At 45.0% G+C, this 18,477-nt stretch overlaps 1 protein-coding gene across 3 annotated transcripts in view; it reads left to right on the forward strand.

Moving 5' to 3' along the window:
* The first annotated feature begins 601 nt into the window (after nt 1–601).
* The window catches only part of ESYT2 (extended synaptotagmin 2), a 136,164-nt gene continuing 118,288 nt past the window's right edge, over nt 602–18,477 (forward strand). For all 3 annotated transcript variants that reach the window (XM_063452662.1, XM_063452663.1, XM_063452664.1), the window contains exon 1: nt 602–1,265. In XM_063452662.1, the coding sequence (XP_063308732.1) occupies nt 900–1,265 (366 nt within the window). In that variant the 5' untranslated portion in view covers nt 602–899. The remainder of the gene's footprint in view (nt 1,266–18,477) is intronic.

An 18,477-nucleotide genomic window follows, 5' to 3' on the forward strand; every position in this document is an offset into this window, starting at 1 on the left:
TGAGACATTTATAATGTGTAACAGGAACTCTAGACTGATGAAGAAACCGCTCGAAAGAACTATATCTATACTACATAAAATAACATCATGTTTATAATAAACTATATCCACATAATCTTCATCTGGAAATTTAAGAGTAAAAAAAAAAAAAAAAAAATTCAACTATTTGCTATTTTTGCTTCAATTATTTGTTTTATTTATTTCGAAAGTATTTTACCAGGAAGGATACATTAATATTCCTCTTGTTTTTAAGTATATTTTGGGCCCACAAACATTACATTTTGTTACAATAGGGTACAGTATACCAAATATTAGAATACACAGCTATAAATGTAAAATAAAACAGGTTAGAAATCGAATCAATCATGATTACTGCTGCATTCTATATTGTGATACATTGACAGAGATCTCTTAAGGGATTTTAGACTGGAGGAAGATTTGAGAAGAATTTCCCTTGTCAGTTCTCTGAAACTCCTAGTTTAGTAAGTCCAGTGACATTGTTTTTGTCCGTCTGCCATTTTAAATAAAGTTCGCTGCTTAAAACACACAAGAAAAAAAAAAAGAAAAAAAAAAAAAGAAGGAGAAGCAGGCAGGGTAGTAGCTGTGTGCACATCCTGTAGCTGTGAGTGAGCAGTGGGAGGGGAGCTCAGACAGTGACACAGCCTTGGCTGCTCCTGGAGCTCACTGTCTGTGCAATTGCTTTCACATGTGCATGGCACAGGCACTCTGCAAGTCAAGGAAGCCTTGGGAGGGGGCAGGGAGAAGCTGGGGGAGTGCATGGAGTCCTTAATGTGGATTTAGGGGGGTGAGAGAGGGTACAGCTCTGGGATCTTAAACTGAAAAAAAGAACTAAGAAGAATTTCCTCCCTCTGAGCTGGCAAGAGAGCCCAGTGAGCAGGATGAGTACCACCAGTACCCCCCAAGGGGGGCCTAAAGCCACTACAGGGGGCAGTGGGCAGGCAGGGGCAGCCACCCCACCAGCTACCCCACCAGCTGTGCCAGATGATGAGCCTGGCATGATCAGCCTGGACATCACAGGGGTGTTTTACCAGTTTGCCAAGACTTTTGTGATTATCTTCCCTGTGTATGTGTTGGGATATTTTGGGTTTAGCTTCAGCTGGCTGCTGATCGCCTTGGGAGCTTTTATCTGGTGGAGTAAAAATAAAGGGAATAAGAATTCAAGACTGAACAGGGCATTGGCATTTCTGGAGAATGAGGAGAAAGCTGTGAAACATAAAATTGCTACATCTGATCTACCTGCATGGGTGAGTTTCAGGCTGGACCCCATAAAGAGTCTCTTAATGGCTGGGAATGCCATCAGACAGGGGAGTGGGTGGGATGGAAAGGAAGATTGCCTAATTGTGGTAGAACTGCATAGTAGGAGTTGGAGTCTTTTAACAGCTGGTGATGCAGATTCTAGCCACCCCCTAGTCTAGAAGATCTGTATGGTTTTTAATTGGATCAGCTCATGAGATATTACATGTCACTGTGTTATCTGTGCAGTTGGCAAGGTAACTTAGGTCAATGTTGTGTTTTCTGCAGATAAATGCCTTTTTTTGCAGAGCATATTTTGGAGTCAGTGTGGGTTTGCCTTGATGATCTATGAGCTGTATTGCATTGCTACACTTTGATTACATTGTTTTACTTTGATGAAGCATATTATTAAAAATAATAGATCCCTGGGGTCAATCAACCCCTCCTTCCAAATCTTGTTCTGCAGGTCTCTCACTGGCAAGATTGTTGTTGTGTTAGTCTCTTATCATCCTTCATAATCTGGCAGGAATTTCAAGGGTTAAATAAGTGCATTCCTCTTGAAAGCTGTTTTTTGTTTGTTTTTATTCCTTTTTTTCCCCCTTCATGGTGGCTGTTGAGTTATGCAGCCTGTGTGCTACAGTATATCATTTAGACTTTGTAATTAGTAGCCTGAGATAATGAAAGTGATATCAGGTTAGTCAGAGTCCCATGCATTGCTCAGGCCTATTGCAGAGCTGATCAGTATATTTATTTTACTAATATGGGGTTTGTTAAATTGCAGATCTGTGTGTGTTTTAGGGAAGGTGCAGCCCCTGGCAGCAGGCACATCATAGCCACCGCCCCCCATAATATGAAGGGAGGTTTACTCCATTTTTTAAACATTAGTCACCAACAAGAAAAATCTTTTGGGAAAACTCCCAATTCTTGAGGTTATATATGAATGCAGTTTCCTTTTGCCCCTTTCTGATTTAGACTGTAGATGTGTATCTATATGTGTGTGTTTTTATATTCCACATAAACAATTGCTTACTTTTAACGTTCATATTTATTTTATTTTTTTAAACCAATGATGATTAACCATGTCAGCCCATCTGCGTATAGACTGTATATAAATTTTGCAAAGACCCCTGAAAGTGACATCCACACTTGCAAGGGGTTGAGCTATAGGTAATTGAACTAACCTGATGATCTTCACAGGAGCTGCCTTTTTTTTTTCAGCACCTGGTGCCTCCTCTGCTAGGAGCAATTGTCACTGCTGTACTCTTGTGCATGCGCAATAGTACAGCAAAGGGGTCTGTGCGGTATCTCCCAAGACAGTGAGACCCTCTAAAGACCAAATCTTGTGATGCGTCTTGTTTGAATTGACTAAATGCAGCAATGGAAACTCCATCTCGACCATAAGATAAAGTAGAAATACCTTTTAATTTAACTTTAATTTTAACTCGCATTATATTATGGTGACAAAGCCGCTTTAACGATAGCTAAGCATCATGGGAAATGTAGTAAACTAATACCTGGAGTAAGTGTCACTGTTTTATATTATAGTGTCTGCATTACTCTTGGAGGTGTTCCTGTTTTTGTACAGGGATTTACAAATAAAATGATTTGATTTTTATTGCCCGTAAGGAAGAATACTGCAATCATAAAAAATTTCCAATAAAAAGATTGTAAATCCAGAGATTGTACAATGAAAGCAGAGTTTGGCTGGTAGAGAATAAAAGCATCCCTCCACTAATATTTTGTCAAAGCTTAGGAACACTCCTGGTAAAAACTACTTTATACCCAAAACCAAGTATCAGCCCTTGGCAAATCCCACTTGTTAATGATCAGGTATGAAGGAAGATAAAATTTGTGTTTTGAGTTGTGTTGAAAACCAAGTTTGGTTTTATCCCAATCTTTCAGTATTGGATAAGCAGAACTACGAATGCCTTCAGAGGTTCCTGGCTTGGTGTATTGGCTGTAGACTCCATTCCTGGTGTTAAGGGTGTGGATTGTTGGAGAAGCCACTACGTGTCCCTACAAATAGAATTGTGCATTGTACAGCTACAGTTTATTTAACTGTATATTATATTTTCTAATTTTGTGATTTGGAAGAAAAATAAATCTATTCTGACTCCTTCAAGTATTGTAGGTTACGTAGTGTTTCAACCGTTATTGTTGAGTACCATTATAATGTTATCACCCTATTGGTTAGCCCCTACACTGACGAGGATATATATTTAATTTGGGGGAAAATGTGTGTGTGTGTGTGTGTGTCATGGAATGAATGTGTTCATCCCTCGTTTATTTTTTATTTCTCAGATAGAATGTTATAATCCAGCATTTTATTGTTGCTATCAGCTTTTTTGATATCTATTTTGTACATCTAGTAATAGTTTGTTCTATAACGTCTTAAAAAATGTCAAGACTTCTTTTTTATAGGGCTGATTGCTGCCTAATGTGGACTACTCTTCTGTGCCATTAACGTTTTATCTCCAAATCATTTAGCATTCCTCCTCCTCTGTTGCTCAAATACAATTTGTACTGTAATTGCCTATGGTGGAGTCAAGTCATTTATTGCATGTCTTCAGATATTTCATTTTGTTTCTTGCTAAACAAATGTGTGCAGTAAATCTCTCAGAATCCTGTTGATGTGCAAGGGTCTTCATTAAAGATATGTAAATTATGTTCATATACGACTGCATTGCAAGTGGGGAGGGAGCCAGCTGTAAGTAGTGGTGATTCGTATGTGACAAGGACGTGGTACGCACAGGAGGAACCCTTGCTTTCCCCTGTGTAATCAAGCTGTGGTTGGGCTTATAACTTCAACTACACCTGGAATTATTTATATAGCGCCAACATATTCTGCAAGACTGTATAATGGGTAAAAAGGCAAATATATGATTCTAACAATTTAAAAAAAAATGATGGACAGATTGGAACAGGAGGTGAAGAGCTCCCTGCCCAAAAGAGCTTACAACCTAAAGGTGTGCGTGAATTTCTGCAAATTGGCCTCATGGATAGGGGAGCCTCTTGCATCATGAGATTTGCAAAGATCACAGGTTATTGCAGTGCTTGGAGTGTGGCTTTGATTCAGGGTGATCCAACTCCCTCCTAAATCAGAGGTGTTGAATCTTAAAGTAAACATTAAATTTGATCTCACATTTTGCTATCACTTTGACACCCTGTAGAGATTGAATTATGAGCTGATTTGAGCAGGTCTCTCAATATTTTCTGTTTCTGTATGTCTGACTTGACATGTTGCAACTCCTTGTTTGGTGGCCCACATATTATACAGTGCCACATAATATTTTCGTGCTTTGTTAATAGTAATATAAATAACATACTTTTATAAAAATGATTCCAAGTCATATTTTCATCACATGCATATTGTGTATGTTTGTGTTTGTAAAAAGTAACGTGGCTTGATTTTAAGCTTAGTCTCAGAATACATTTAGGACAAACCAGTTTCTATTTGTTGCTGTAGAAATATGACTCGTGACTTCAAATGTGTGGCAGCTGTTCTGACATCATCTCTCTTCATATCATGTGTTCATCATACATGCTCATTCATTGTCCGAGATCAGTAGCATGTCTTGGTATGTTTACTAAATCATTCTGAATCAATTGACTGCATGGTGTAAGCAGGTCTTGGATGGAATCACCATAAGCAATGACTGCAACTCTGTAAATCTAATCCTTCCATTGACTTTGGAGGGGAAGGAGGAGGGAGCAATGGCGGCTAATGCATGTTACCTTATCATTTGTTTGGTGTGCTTTATGAACCATGCCAGCTGACCAGGGGATTAGTCACCAGATATCATTTTAGACTTATTTTTGTATTTTTTGTAATTCTTTATTTTTGCATGTAACATACGTGTACACTTTTACACCATGGTCATATACAGTGGATAACATCGCATGTAACATTATGGCTTAGTAGTTATGTCGGGTTAGTGTAGTGCACATTTTTATGGGTATGGTGGTCTGTTGGGTTGTAATGAATTGGTCGCTGTTAGGGGTAGTTGACCCCCCCCACGTGTAGTTCTGCGGGGGTTGTGTGCCAGTGATGTTTGCTAGATCGAGGTCATTTAGGTTTAGGTAAGGGGGAGTTGGCTTTGCTATTGGGTTGCCTTCACCTGGTTGGGGGGTTATGATTCCTATTAGTTTCTACGTTATCTTCCGGGTTGGTTCCTCCTCTGGTGAGTGGGATATCTATGTAAGATAGTCGCTAGTGTGGGGTCTGGCTTTTGGCCCAGTTCTGGCCCTTGTCTGGAATTCTGAGCCCATGTCCCCTTAGTGTTCCTTCTTTCCTGACACTTCTGTGCCCTGTGTGGGAGGAGGGGGGGAGGGGGAGAGAGGAGAGTCGCTAAGCGGTGTGTGCGCGTCATGTGTGCTGTTTGGGTGTCCCGGCAAGGCATGTGTCGGTGTGTGGGTGTATGATTGTAGGCAAAGTAAGCGGAGATGTATCAACAAACATGCTAAACATTTTTAAACTGTGATAGTCTCATATATGTCACTGCAGCTTGGGTCTGCTGTTTTCAGGTCGTCGGTCTCCTATCTCCTCTGTGGACAGATGAAAACGTATCGTTGTCAGAGTTCATCCGAGGCTGTGTGCCCGGCAGTTCGTGGGTGGCGGTGTGACATGAAGGTAAGTTCAGTGCCGCCAGGAGCGCGGGAGCGTCTGCACGGTCTGTGGCCTTGTAGTGCTTCCCTTCTTTGGTGACCCACATTGTGTGTGGTGTTGCCCATCTGTAGGACACCCCTTCTTTTTGTAGGGTCTGCGCGAGGGGCTGCATGGTTTTTCGCCATTTTAGTGTGGCTCTGCTGAGGTCTTGGAAGAAGGAGATTTTGCATTCCTCTAAGTTATATGGCGTCTTCCCTTTGATCGCCGCTAGTAGGCTTAGCTTGGTAGACATCATTTGGCACCTAAGGATGACGTCACGTGGTGCAGTTTTGGGGGCCCTTGGGGATTTGGTTATTCTGTATGTCCCATCAAATGCAAGGTATTTGGCCTCTTTCGCTGGCATTAAGGATGTCACTAACCTTCTCACGAAGTGTGGCAATTCTTCTAGGGGTATTGTCTCTGCTATTCCTCGTACCTTTGTTTTTTCTCCTTCCCCTGTCATCCAATATGTGTATTTGTCTGTTCGTTTCGGCCTGTGTATCTTGCAGGTGTTGCACCCTGTCGCTTGAAGTCCTTGAAGTCACGTTTGTAGGTCTGTCACGTTTCCCTTAGTTGTCGGTGTACGCCTTTTAACGGCCTGTACCTCCGCCGTGAGGGCTGCCAGGTCCGCCTCCCACATCGCCCTAAGATTGTTTTGGAGGCCGATGAGCATGTCTTGGAGTTCCCGTTTTGTTGCCGGGGCTTCTGTTACGGGTGGGTATGGGGTCTCTCTGTGTGCCGGTGTTGGACTTCGTCGTGAGATCCCGCCGTCGGCTCCTGAGGTCGAGGGCTCTCTGGAGAGGGAGGCTTCTCGCGGTACCGGTACTGTCGTGGGTGTTGCGTGTTGCAGCATCTGGCATATGTCTTGCTGCGTTCCGGTGGTAGTCGCGGTGTCTTTTGGTTTCTCCTGCCCATATTGCCTGCCAGCAGGGTTAGAAAGTCTGGTTTGTCCCAGTCTGGGAGGCTTCCGTATGCGGAGGGTTGTCTGCTGGCGTGGTAGGCCTTGTAGCCTCGGCTCTGTCTTTTTTTTTTTCCCCGGGGTGAGGAAAAAAGGCATCGGCGGGTTCAGGGTGATGTGCTGCTGCGATATCTGCCCTTTGTTCGGCTGGGTGTGCAGTGATGCCGGTGATATTTAGTGGATTTTATTTTTTGCACTCGGAGCTATGTAATATGGCGTCTATTCAGTTGCGCTGCTAGGCTCCGCCCCCTTTAGACTTATTTTATGTATTGCAATAAGTTACTAGAACTTAGTATACTGTTACCCCATACAATTTGGTCAGAGGGCATTACAAAGTCTGGAACGATTTTCCTAGCTTTTCGGAACAATTTTATTTTAAAAGCATCAATGCTCTTTTGATGTTTCCCAGCAAGCTGTTGTGAATATAGTGGCTGTGGTGCACTGACACCATTCTCACATCCTCCCATTTTAGAACAGTTTGGCATCTTACCATGGAGTCCAGAGCTTCTGGTTCACCACTACTAGTGTGCTTGGAATTTTTCTTTAACCATAGCTGCAAAAATGATTGCAGCTGTAATTCCCTGCTTGAAGCTATAGATCAATACTTTGCCCAGCCTCTACAAATAGTGGCGTAGCTCGATAACTCACTGCATGAGAAATCCTCATTACATCTGAGATGCTCCCATTTAGCGTTCTACCTATAGAGTCTATGCTGTATACGTGGGGTGCTGAGGGGGAAATATAATGAAACCATTACTTTTCTAATCGGTTGCAGAATTGTTTCTTTCATGCATTTTCATGAAATAAACTGTGGCAAAGCTCACATAGAAAGCTATGCAGTAGTCAATACAAGTAAAGAAGCAACCAATGGGGTTTCAGGAAAGCCGAGCATTAGCTAGGCATTCTGGCCCCTGGGAGTAACACTAACCCCGGGGGCATCTTTTTCTGCGTCCCAATACCTAGTGGTTGGGGATGTGCAGTCCAAACGGTTTGTTGGTCTAAAGTATAGGTGAGCAACCAAGGCTGGAATCAGTACAGCTCCGAGGCCCTGACACACTGGATGTCATGGAAATCAGTTCCTAAAAGTACTGGTTACTTTCTTGCGCCATGTTGAGTGAAGCACAGTGGTATGATGGTAACAGGTCCTCTTACGTTGTAGAGGATTAGTAGATACTTCCTTATACAACAGTTTGATACCTATAAGCAGACAGCTGCCTCGTGTTTGCTGGGCAGACGGACGTTCAGTGGGTTTATTGAGCAGTTATTCTTGCAGGCTTGCTGGTCTGCACACGTAGTATTTGTAGGTCAGAAAAGTCAATAGGCGAGATTTAGAAAGGTGTAGCTTACTGGTAAGTAGAATAGTAGTCACTGCTACAATCAATGGAATGTTCATGCTGAGGATAACTCAACAAATTATTAGGAATTCAAGTGAATTTTAAATTTAAGAATAAAGTACCGTAGGTGAAATAGAAGCATAGCCGACTGAGGATTTCTCCAGTTTGACAATTTTGGGATCGACAAAATGTTACAATATTTAATGAAACTTTTTGTATATAAATCGTTTGGAAAATTTTCTAACATTGCTGAATCGTTTGGAAAGCTTATTAAATCGAGGCCTGTGTTGGCTCAGACTGAATAGCGATCTTACCAACTGCTGCTCAGCTTAACTTGTATCCCTCCCAAATGTCCAGATTTTTGCAGGAAAGTCCTTATTTTAGTTCCCCACATCCGAGAACAGCGTGAGTGGATCATTGGATCCGATCGCGCTGTTTTTTATGCAATAGGATCATGCAGAGAGGATTGAATTTTGTTGACAATCGTCCTTTAAATGTGAAAATCTCTATGAACTCCCTGTAGTTCTCTTTGTGTACTCTTCTATTTAAGACTTGAAATAGATTGTCAAAAATAAGTCATTTTTCGAGTTTTCTTTTAGAACAACATAGAACGTGAAGACAGATAAGAACCATTCGGCCCATCTAGTCTGCCCAATATTCTAAATACTTTCATTAGTCCCTGGCCTTATCTTATACGCTAGTCTAGCCTAATGCGTATCCTACGTGTGCTTAAACTCCCTCACTGTGTTAACCTCTACCACTTCAGCTTTACTCAATATCCAGTGGTTTTAACAATCCTGTATTTTGGTGTTTATCCAAAATCTGGTGTCCTAGTTTTTCGAATATATCGGCAATCTAAATGAAGAGGAAGATTAACGAGTGTGGTTGCTGAAGTGGTTATGCTGCCTCTGCACTGTCTTACATCACGTTCAGGCAATCAATATGGTCTGGGCTGGAAGAAATTGACATTAATAAAACAGACTTATTGAATTTGATCCATTTGGATAATGAAGGTGAGATCCCTGGAAAGTGCCCCTGTTTATATGAAACTATAAACTGGGACAATTGTATATTATAATGAAAGGGCCTTGTAAAGATTGAGGTGTGACGGAGTATGGATGACCACAGCTTCAATCCGTTTAGTAATGCAGTTGTAACTATATGGAAGTATGCTAATTTTGACGTTTGGCTTATTTCCTCATTATAATTTTTTATTTTTTTTGTAAATGTAATTTTTATTTTGTTTTTGTTCAGGATTTTGAGACTCGCAGGTCTCTAATTATAGTAGAACACGTAAACAGATTTACCTTACAATGAAAGAAGTCATCAGGCACGCAGGCCCTCACGGGTGAGTTGTCAGGCGTATACAGTTTCTTAGGTGCTTGTGCGAGAGCATACTGTGCGCTATGCCTTTTGTTAGGGACAGTAATATGCTGTCAGGGTACCTGAGGCCTCTACCTCTAAAAGAGGTAGAGACTTAGTAGTTTATCCATCCAAACGAGCTGTTTCCTTCGTTCCTCGCGGTTCATCCAGTCACTTAAACACCGACCGCGAGGAATCCACGTCCTTTTCTAGCGGGACGCTCAATACGTGACGTCATGACGCTATCACGAGCGACCTGCCACTCAAGTGTCCGATATCCAATCGGTACTTGTCAGAGGCGTGTCTACCATCCGGAGCCAGGGTATTTAGGCTTACTTCTCACTTCAGCTCATTGCCCTGTCGTGGTTCTAGCTTGTCTAGTCACTCAGTGCTCTGGTATTCTCGTTTGCTCTATTGGTTTTGACTCGGCTTGTTGTACTACCCTGCTTATCTCTGTTATCCCTTGACCCGGCTTGTCTCTCGCTTATCTGTCTTCTCGTTCCCTCGACCTCGGCTTGTCTCTGACTATTCTCTATTACTCTCGGTACGTTAGTCCGGCCATTCTAAGGCCCGGTATACGTACCTTTCCACTCTTCGTACCCTGCGTGTTGGATCCCTGTCCCGATCCTGACATTACGACAGGGCCAATGGATCCTGCAGGTACAAACAGTCAGCTTGGTTCTTCTGATCCCAGGTTTGACGCCATGGAGCATAGGATGGATCAGATGGCTCTAGCACTACAGGCACTTTTGTCTCGTGCTAGTAACCCACCTGAGGAGACACGTACTCCTTCTATTTCTCCTGCAGTCTCAGGTCTAGAGGTAGCCCCTGTAGGTGCTTCTTCCCGTATTACCCCACCAGTACGTTATGGCGGGTCACCGGAGAAGTGTCGTGGCTTTCTGAACCAGATTAGCATCCATTTCGAATTACAACCCCGCTCTTATCCTACAGATAGAGCGAAGGTTGGATTTGTTATTACTTTACTCATTGAGAAAGCTCTGAGATGGGCCAATCCTTTATGGGAGAATGATAATCCACTAGTCTATAATTATAATGCCTTTGTAGCTGCGTTTAGAAGAACTTTTGACCCTCCTGGTAGAAAGGTCAATGCAGCTAGATTACTGTTGCGCCTTAGACAGGACAATCGAACACTTGTGGATTATGCACTAGAGTTCAGGTCCTTGGCGGCAGAAGTTAAGTGGAACGAACAGGCTTATATAGATGTGTTTCTGAATGGGTTATCAGATGTAATTCTTGACGAGGTCGCTACTAGAGAACTCCCTGAGAATTTGGAGGATTTAATTTCCTTTATATCTCGTATTGATGAACGCCTAAGAGAGAGGCAGAACACTCGAGATAGGACCCATAGACCCTCCTTTAAACTAGCGCCTACCTTTCAAAATTCTGAGTTCGAGGACTTACGTATTTCTGAACCTATGCAGATAGGCAGTACTCATCTCACAGAGAGGGAGAGACAGTACAGGAGAAGGGAGGGTTTATGTATGTATTGTGGACTCAGAGGTCATTTACGCCTAAATTGTCCTAATCGTTCGGGAAACGCTCGCACCTAAGTTTCTCTAGAGGACAGGCCTTGGGTGTTTCTACTTTGTCCTCTATTCACAACTACAAAGAGCTCAGGCTTCTGTTACCCGTTTCTTTAAAGTGGGAAAAGGGAGTAGTAAGGACTATGGCACTAATCGATTCTGGAGCTGCTGAGAGCTTTATAGATCAGGGTTTTGCTGCCAAGCATGCTATTCCATCCCAGTTAAAAGAGACACCACTGGCTGTTGAGGCCATTGATGGTAGACCGTTACTTGAGCCTGTTATTTTCCGTGAGACCATTCCGATTAACTTAACTGTTGGCATCCTACATAGAGAGGACATATCCTTACTGCTCATTTCTTCTCCGTCTATTCCCATAGTCCTGGGGTACTCCTGGTTGAGGAGACATAACCCTATTATTAATTGGGAGTCAGGGGAGATAGTTTCGTGGGGACAGAATTGTCAAGAGAAGTGCTTGCGGAAGGTTTCACCTCTCTGCTTAACCAACTCCTCGGATAACTTTGACAATCCTACAGAGACACAAATTCCGCCTCAGTATCTAGATTTAAAGGCAGTATTTGACAAAAAGAAAGCCGATACCTTACCCCCACACAGGTCCTTTGATTGCAAAATTAACCTACTCCCTGGTACCATGCCGCCCAGAGGTCATGTATACCCATTATCTACGAAAGAGAACTCAGTTCTAGAGGAGTATATTCACGAAAATTTAGACAAGGGATTCATTAGGAGGTCCTCCTCCCCTGCCGGGGCTGGATTTTTTTTTGTTAAAAAGAAGGATGGTTCTTTAAGACCTTGTATTGATTATCGAGGCCTAAATAAGATAACCATTAAAAATGCCTACCCGATTCCCTTGATCACCGAACTCTTCGATCGTTTGAAGGGCTCTACAATTTTCACCAAGTTAGATCTCAGAGGGGCATATAACTTGGTGAGAATCCAGCAGGGACATGAGTGGATGACGGCATTCAATACTCGATATGGCCACTATGAATATACAGTTATGCCTTTTGGGTTATGCAATGCACCAGCTGTATTCCAGGATCTGATAAATGAGGTTCTTAGGGAATTTCAGCAAGATTGCGTCATTGTATACCTAGATGATATACTCATACATTCTAGTGAGATTGAGACTCATCACAAGCAAGTCAGGAGGGTTTTGCACAAGCTTCTCCAGCATGGCTTGTATTGCAAGTTGGAGAAATGTAGCTTTGATCAAACCCAGGTAACCTTTCTCGGCTATGTGATCTCTGGGGAGGGATTTAAGATGGATCCGGATAAGCTCCAGTCCATTCTAGAGTGGCCTTTACCCATAGGTCTTAAAGCCGTACAGAGATTTATTGGTTTTTCTAATTATTATAGGCGCTTTATTAAGGGTTATTCTTCTATTATCGCGCCTATCACCAATATGACCAAACAGGGGGCTGATACTAAGAATTGGACTACTGAAGCTCTTCTTGCGTTCAAAACTCTCAAGGAGCTTTTCGCTTCCGCTCCAATTTTAGTTCACCCCAACACTTCACTGCCTTTCCTACTTGAGGTAGACGCATCAGAGACTGGTTTAGGTGCTGTCCTATCTCAAAGGTTGGGTGTTGATAAACCATTACATCCATGTGGATTTTTCTCTAAAAAATTGTCTGGTACAGAGAGCAGATATGACATTGGTGACAGAGAATTACTAGCGGTTATCAAGGCTTTGAAAGAGTGGAGACATTTATTGGAAGGTACATTACATCCTGTTACCATTCTAACGGACCACAAAAATTTGTCTTATATCGGAGAGGCCAAGCGTTTGTCCTCCAGACAGGCTCGTTGGTCGTTGTTTCTTACCCATTTCAATTACGTCCTGACTTACAGACCTGGGTCAAAAAATTCTAAAGCCGATGCGCTATCCCGCCAATATGAGCCTTCTGCTACAGTTGAACCACTTTTGTCCTCCATTGTACCCAAGTGCAATATTATTGCTAATACCAGTCTCAAAATCCATTCTCCGCTACTTGACCAGATCTTGAAGTCACAACATCTGGCACCCGGAAACACTCCTGAGGGAAGAAACTTTGTCCCCCCTGAACTCCAACTGGAGCTCTTACAATGTTTTCACGAAAGTAAAGTAGCTGGCCATCCTGGTATTCGCAAGACTTACTCTCTGATATCCAAGGATTTCTGGTGGCCTTCACTACGAAAAGATATTGAGGAGTTCGTCGCAGCTTGTGAGACTTGTGCCAAGACTAAACAACCTCATACATCTCCTTGTGGTCTGTTACACCCCTTGGACATTCCTGAGAAACCTTGGTCCTGTTTGTCCATAGACTTTATCGTAGATTTGCCTGCTTCCAAGAGACAGACTGTTATTCTCACGGTGGTGGATAGATTTACTAAGATGGCCCATTTCGTGCCATTACCTAAACTTCCGACTTCTCCTGAATTGGCAGAGATTTTTGCGAGAGAGGTTTTTCGCCTACATGGGATTCCTTCGGAGATTGTTTCTGATAGAGGTTCTCAATTTGTCTCACGTTTCTGGAGATCCTTTTGTTCTCAAATGGGAATAAAATTGAACTTCTCCTCTGCCTATCACCCTCAGTCTAACGGAGCTGCTGAACGTACTAATCAAAAAATCGAACAATATTTACGTTGCTTTATTTCCGAACACCAGGACGATTGGGTCGGTTTGATTCCTTGGGCGGAGTTCGCACACAATAACCTTGTTTGTGATTCAACTCGTTCTAGCCCTTTCTTCATGAACTATGGCTTTCATCCTTCAATTTTTCCTTCGGTTTCCTCTTCTCAGGGGATACCGTCGGTTGATGATCATGTCGCCAATCTGAAGAAATTATGGGATCAGACTCGGCAAATTCTGTTACATAATTCCTCGTTATTCAAGAAACACGCTGACAAGCATAGAAGAGCGGCTCCTGTCTTTGTTCCTGGGGATAGGGTGTGGTTGAGTACTAAGAATATTCGCCTAAAAGTTCCATCTATGAAATTTGCTCCTCGCTACATAGGTCCTTACAGGGTCCTCACTCGTATCAACCCGGTTGCGTATCGCCTTGCTCTGCCACCTGCCTTACGCATTCCTAACTCTTTTCATGTCTCCTTGTTGAAACCTCTTATTTGCAACAAATTCTCCTCTAAGGTTTCCTCACCTCGTCCTGTTCAGGTGGAGGGTCGGGAGGAGTACGAGGTCAGTTCCATCATTGATTCCAGAATTTCAAGGGGAAAATTGCAATATCTGGTCAACTGGAGGGGATATGGTCCTGAAGAGAGGAGTTGGGTACCTCAGGAGGACGTTCATGCTTCTCGTCTTCGCAGAGCATTTCACCTCCGCTTCCCATCTCGTCCCGGTTCCTTCCGCCCGGTGGGCGTATCTGAGAGGGGGGGTACTGTCAGGGTACCTGAGGCCTCTACCTCTAAAAGAGGTAGAGACTTAGTAGTTTATCCATCCAAACGAGCTGTTTCCTTCGTTCCTCGCGGTTCATCCAGTCACTTAAACACCGACCGCGAGGAATCCACGTCCTTTTCTAGCGGGACGCTCAATACGTGACGTCATGACGCTATCACGAGCGACCTGCCACTCAAGTGTCCGATATCCAATCGGTACTTGTCAGAGGCGTGTCTACCATCCGGAGCCAGGGTATTTAGGCTTACTTCTCACTTCAGCTCATTGCCCTGTCGTGGTTCTAGCTTGTCTAGTCACTCAGTGCTCTGGTATTCTCGTTTGCTCTATTGGTTTTGACTCGGCTTGTTGTACTACCCTGCTTATCTCTGTTATCCCTTGACCCGGCTTGTCTCTCGCTTATCTGTCTTCTCGTTCCCTCGACCTCGGCTTGTCTCTGACTATTCTCTATTACTCTCGGTACGTTAGTCCGGCCATTCTAAGGCCCGGTATACGTACCTTTCCACTCTTCGTACCCTGCGTGTTGGATCCCTGTCCCGATCCTGACATATGCATGCTTAGTTGGGCTCGCAGGCCCACTTTAATGTCGGACTCGCAGGTCCCGTGTAACATATGGGTATGTAGCATTGTGTACAACCTATTCGATGCGTGTGGGTTGGTTGCGTCCCTACTGTGTGTTTGAGTCTCGCGGTGGCTTTCGCCTCCTGGGGAGGAGTGCTGCAGTACTTGGTTTTGGGTCTCACTCCTGTTCGGGCTCTGTTGGCTATGTGTGCCGCATCTAGACGTTGTGTTCGTCCGCTGCGATAGATGCGTTAACCTGTGTCTAGAAGTGTAATGTGGTGAGTACGTGCTGTATAAGGGAGCAGCGTAAATTAATCGTTTCTTTGTAGTGGTAGAGTGGAGGTGCGCATTGGAGCTCCAGGGTGGTGCAGTCATGGGTTCCAGTCTCCAGTCGCGTTCTTTCTAGGTAGTATTGGGGGGGGGGGGGGGTCGGGGTTCGGTCATGTCCCTGTCCTTGAGCTTCTCTAGGAAGGTGTCTTTGGCGGTTTCGAGGAGCCACAATGTCCAGGTCTCAGCGTAAGTCTGGGGTTTGTCTGAGGCTGACATGATCAGGTTTTCTATTGCCCTAAGTTCTTCCATCTTGGCGAACCATACCTTCAACGGAGGTGCGGTCTTTTGTTTCCAATAGAGGGGGACTATCTGTTTAGCTACGTTTAGTATCCTAACCGTCATGGATCTCTTGTATCTGGATCTAGGTACTGTGGTGTGGTGAAGGAGCATTGCTGCCGGTTCCAGGGGGGGGGGCGCGTCCGAGAACATCTTTAAGATGTCGTGTATGCCCTCCCAGTACGGTCTAATTGTTTCGCATTCCCACCATATATGAATTGCAGTTCCTGTTTCCTTCTCGCACCTCCAGCAGAGGCTAGTGTGTTCTGGGTCTATGTTGTGAAGGAGGTGTGGGGTGCGGTACCAGTTCGTCAGGAGTTTAAATGCCGTCTCTTGGGTCTTGCTGTGTGTCGAGCAGTGGTGGGTGAGGTAGCATATCTGCTCCCATTCTGCGTCTGTGAACGTTGTGTTCAGTGCCGCTTCCCATTTCCCCATGAATAGAGGTTTAGCAGTGGGTGTCTGTCTGTAACAGTGCGTATATGAGGGAGACTCCGTGTGGTAGTGGGTCTGGGCTATCGCACAGTGTCTCGAATGTTGTCCGATTTCTGGTGAGTGCGGTTCCCTTTGGTAGAGTGCGTATGAAGGTGGAAAGTTGTGCGTGTTTGAAGCTTTGTGTGAAAGTGGGTGTCCCACCCCCTAGCATGTCTGCTAGTGGTGTGCATTTGCCGTTAGTGGTGATGTGGTGTAATCTCGGTATCGGGGTCTGGAGGATGTTTTGAAATGCTTTCGGGTCGAGGCCCGGTTTAAAGTCTGCGTTGTGTACCAGAGGTGTCAGGGGGGAGGGGTAGGGCGCCAAGTTATGTGTTTTCGCCGCTTTGCGCCAGATGTCCAGGGTGGATCTAATGTATGGGGACATGGCTCGGGTGTCTGGGTCCTTCCTGCCCCAGGGTATGACTGCTAGTGGCATGTTCGCCTCCGACTCCTCCGCCACTTTCCACATTTTATGGACTCCGCTCTTCGTCCATTCCATCACCCTCTGGAGATGCGTGGCCGTGTGGTATGAGCGGAAGTCCGGCAGTGCTAGGCCCCCCATGTCTTTTGGTTTCATTAGAGTGGCGGTTTTCATCCTGGGACGTCTACCATCCCAGATGTACGTGATCATGGCTGTTTTTAGTGTGGCAAAAAACGCCCCGGGGAGTTTAATTGGGATGGTTTGGAATAAGTATAGCAGGCGTGGGAGGAAATTCATCTTAATGACTTGGACCCTCCCGAGCCAGGATATATGCGGGTGCGCCCATTCTTTCATGTCTTTTTGGAAGGTGGTGAGTGTGGTGGCGAAATTGGCTTGGAAGAGGTCTTTGCTGTCCTTGGTCAGCCAGGTTCCTAGGTACCTGATCTTTTGGTCTGCCCATTGGAATGGGAAGCTCTGGTGTATGGGGTCAGCGCGTCTATTGGGGACACTGACGTTCAGGATATGGGATTTAGCATAGTTTATTTTTAGATTAGAGATCTCTCCGAATTCCTTAAAGGCCTGTTGGATGTTGGGCAGGGTTATTTCTGGGTTGGTGATGAAGAATAGCAGGTCATCTGCGAAGGCGGCCACTTTATGGTGGACGTCGCCTGTCGTGATGCCTGTGATGTCAGTGTTGCTTCTGATGTGTGTCAAGAACGGTTCTAGAGCTAGGACGAACAACAAGGGGGATAGGGGGCAGCCCTGTCTGGTGCCGTTGTGTATTGTGAGTTCGGGGGTCAGCGCACCGTTGACAAGGACGTGTGCCGTCGGCTCGTGATACAGGGCAGTGATCCATCGCATCATGTGTGTTCCCAGGCCCGCATGTGTCAGAGTGTCGAAAAGGTATGTCCAACCGACTCTGTCGAAGGCCTTCTCCGCGTCTGTGGACAGCAGGAGAAGGCCCCCGGCTCCCGCCCCCCTGCCGTGCATGAGGGTGAGTGTTCGGGTGGTGTTGTCCCTGGCTTCGCGACCTCCCACAAACCCCACCTGGTCTGGGTGGACCAATCTGGGGATGTGCGACTGCAGCCGTGTCGCCAGGATCTTTGCAAGGAATTGAACATCGCAATTGATGAGGGAGATTGGCCTGTAACTCCCGCAGTGTTCCCCATATTTACCCTCCTTGGGGATTATGGTGATGTGGGCTGTCAGGGCTTGCTTGGGGATGGGTTGGCCCTCCCTCACCGCATTAAAGGAGTCTACTAGTGGCGGGTATAAGCTATCCGCGAAGGTCTTGTAATATTTTAGCGGGAGGCCATCAGGGCCCGGGCTCTTGCCCGGTTTAGTTTGTTTGATCGCCCGTGTCAGCTCTGCTAGTGTGATTGGTTCGTCCAGCAGCGATGCCGTTTTGTCGTCTATAGTCGGGGATGCGTGTGCGTTGAGGTATGTGCGTATTTTATCCCGTAGTCGTGTTTTCGCCGTCTCTGTGTGCGGTTGCGGTAGGGAGTATAGGTCGGCGTAGTACGTCCGTATCGCGGTTAGTATATCGGTCGGGAGGCGATGGAGTTTGCCACTTTTGTCTCTGATTCTGTCAATGTATGTGAGCTGTCTCTTTTTGGCAAGCATGTTGGCTAGGAGTTTTCCGCTCTTGTTCCCGTGTATGGAGAAGAATGCTTTGTGTCTTATCGCGTCCCTGTGGAACTTAGAGTGGAGCAGCGAGGTTAACGCGCGCCTTAGCTGTAGGAGTCTCGTTTGGTGTGTGGTGTGTGGTGAGTGTTTGTTGAGGTCTTCCTCGTGTTGGATGTCTGTCAGGATCTGGGTCAGGCGGGCCTCAGAGTGTTTCTTGAGTAGGGCTCCCTGTTGTATAAAGTGTCCCCGTATCGCACGTTTGTGGGCTTCCCATCTAATCGTCGG

This window comes from Pelobates fuscus, chromosome 4, assembly GCF_036172605.1.
Source record: "Pelobates fuscus isolate aPelFus1 chromosome 4, aPelFus1.pri, whole genome shotgun sequence".
NCBI lineage: Eukaryota > Metazoa > Chordata > Amphibia > Anura > Pelobatidae > Pelobates > Pelobates fuscus.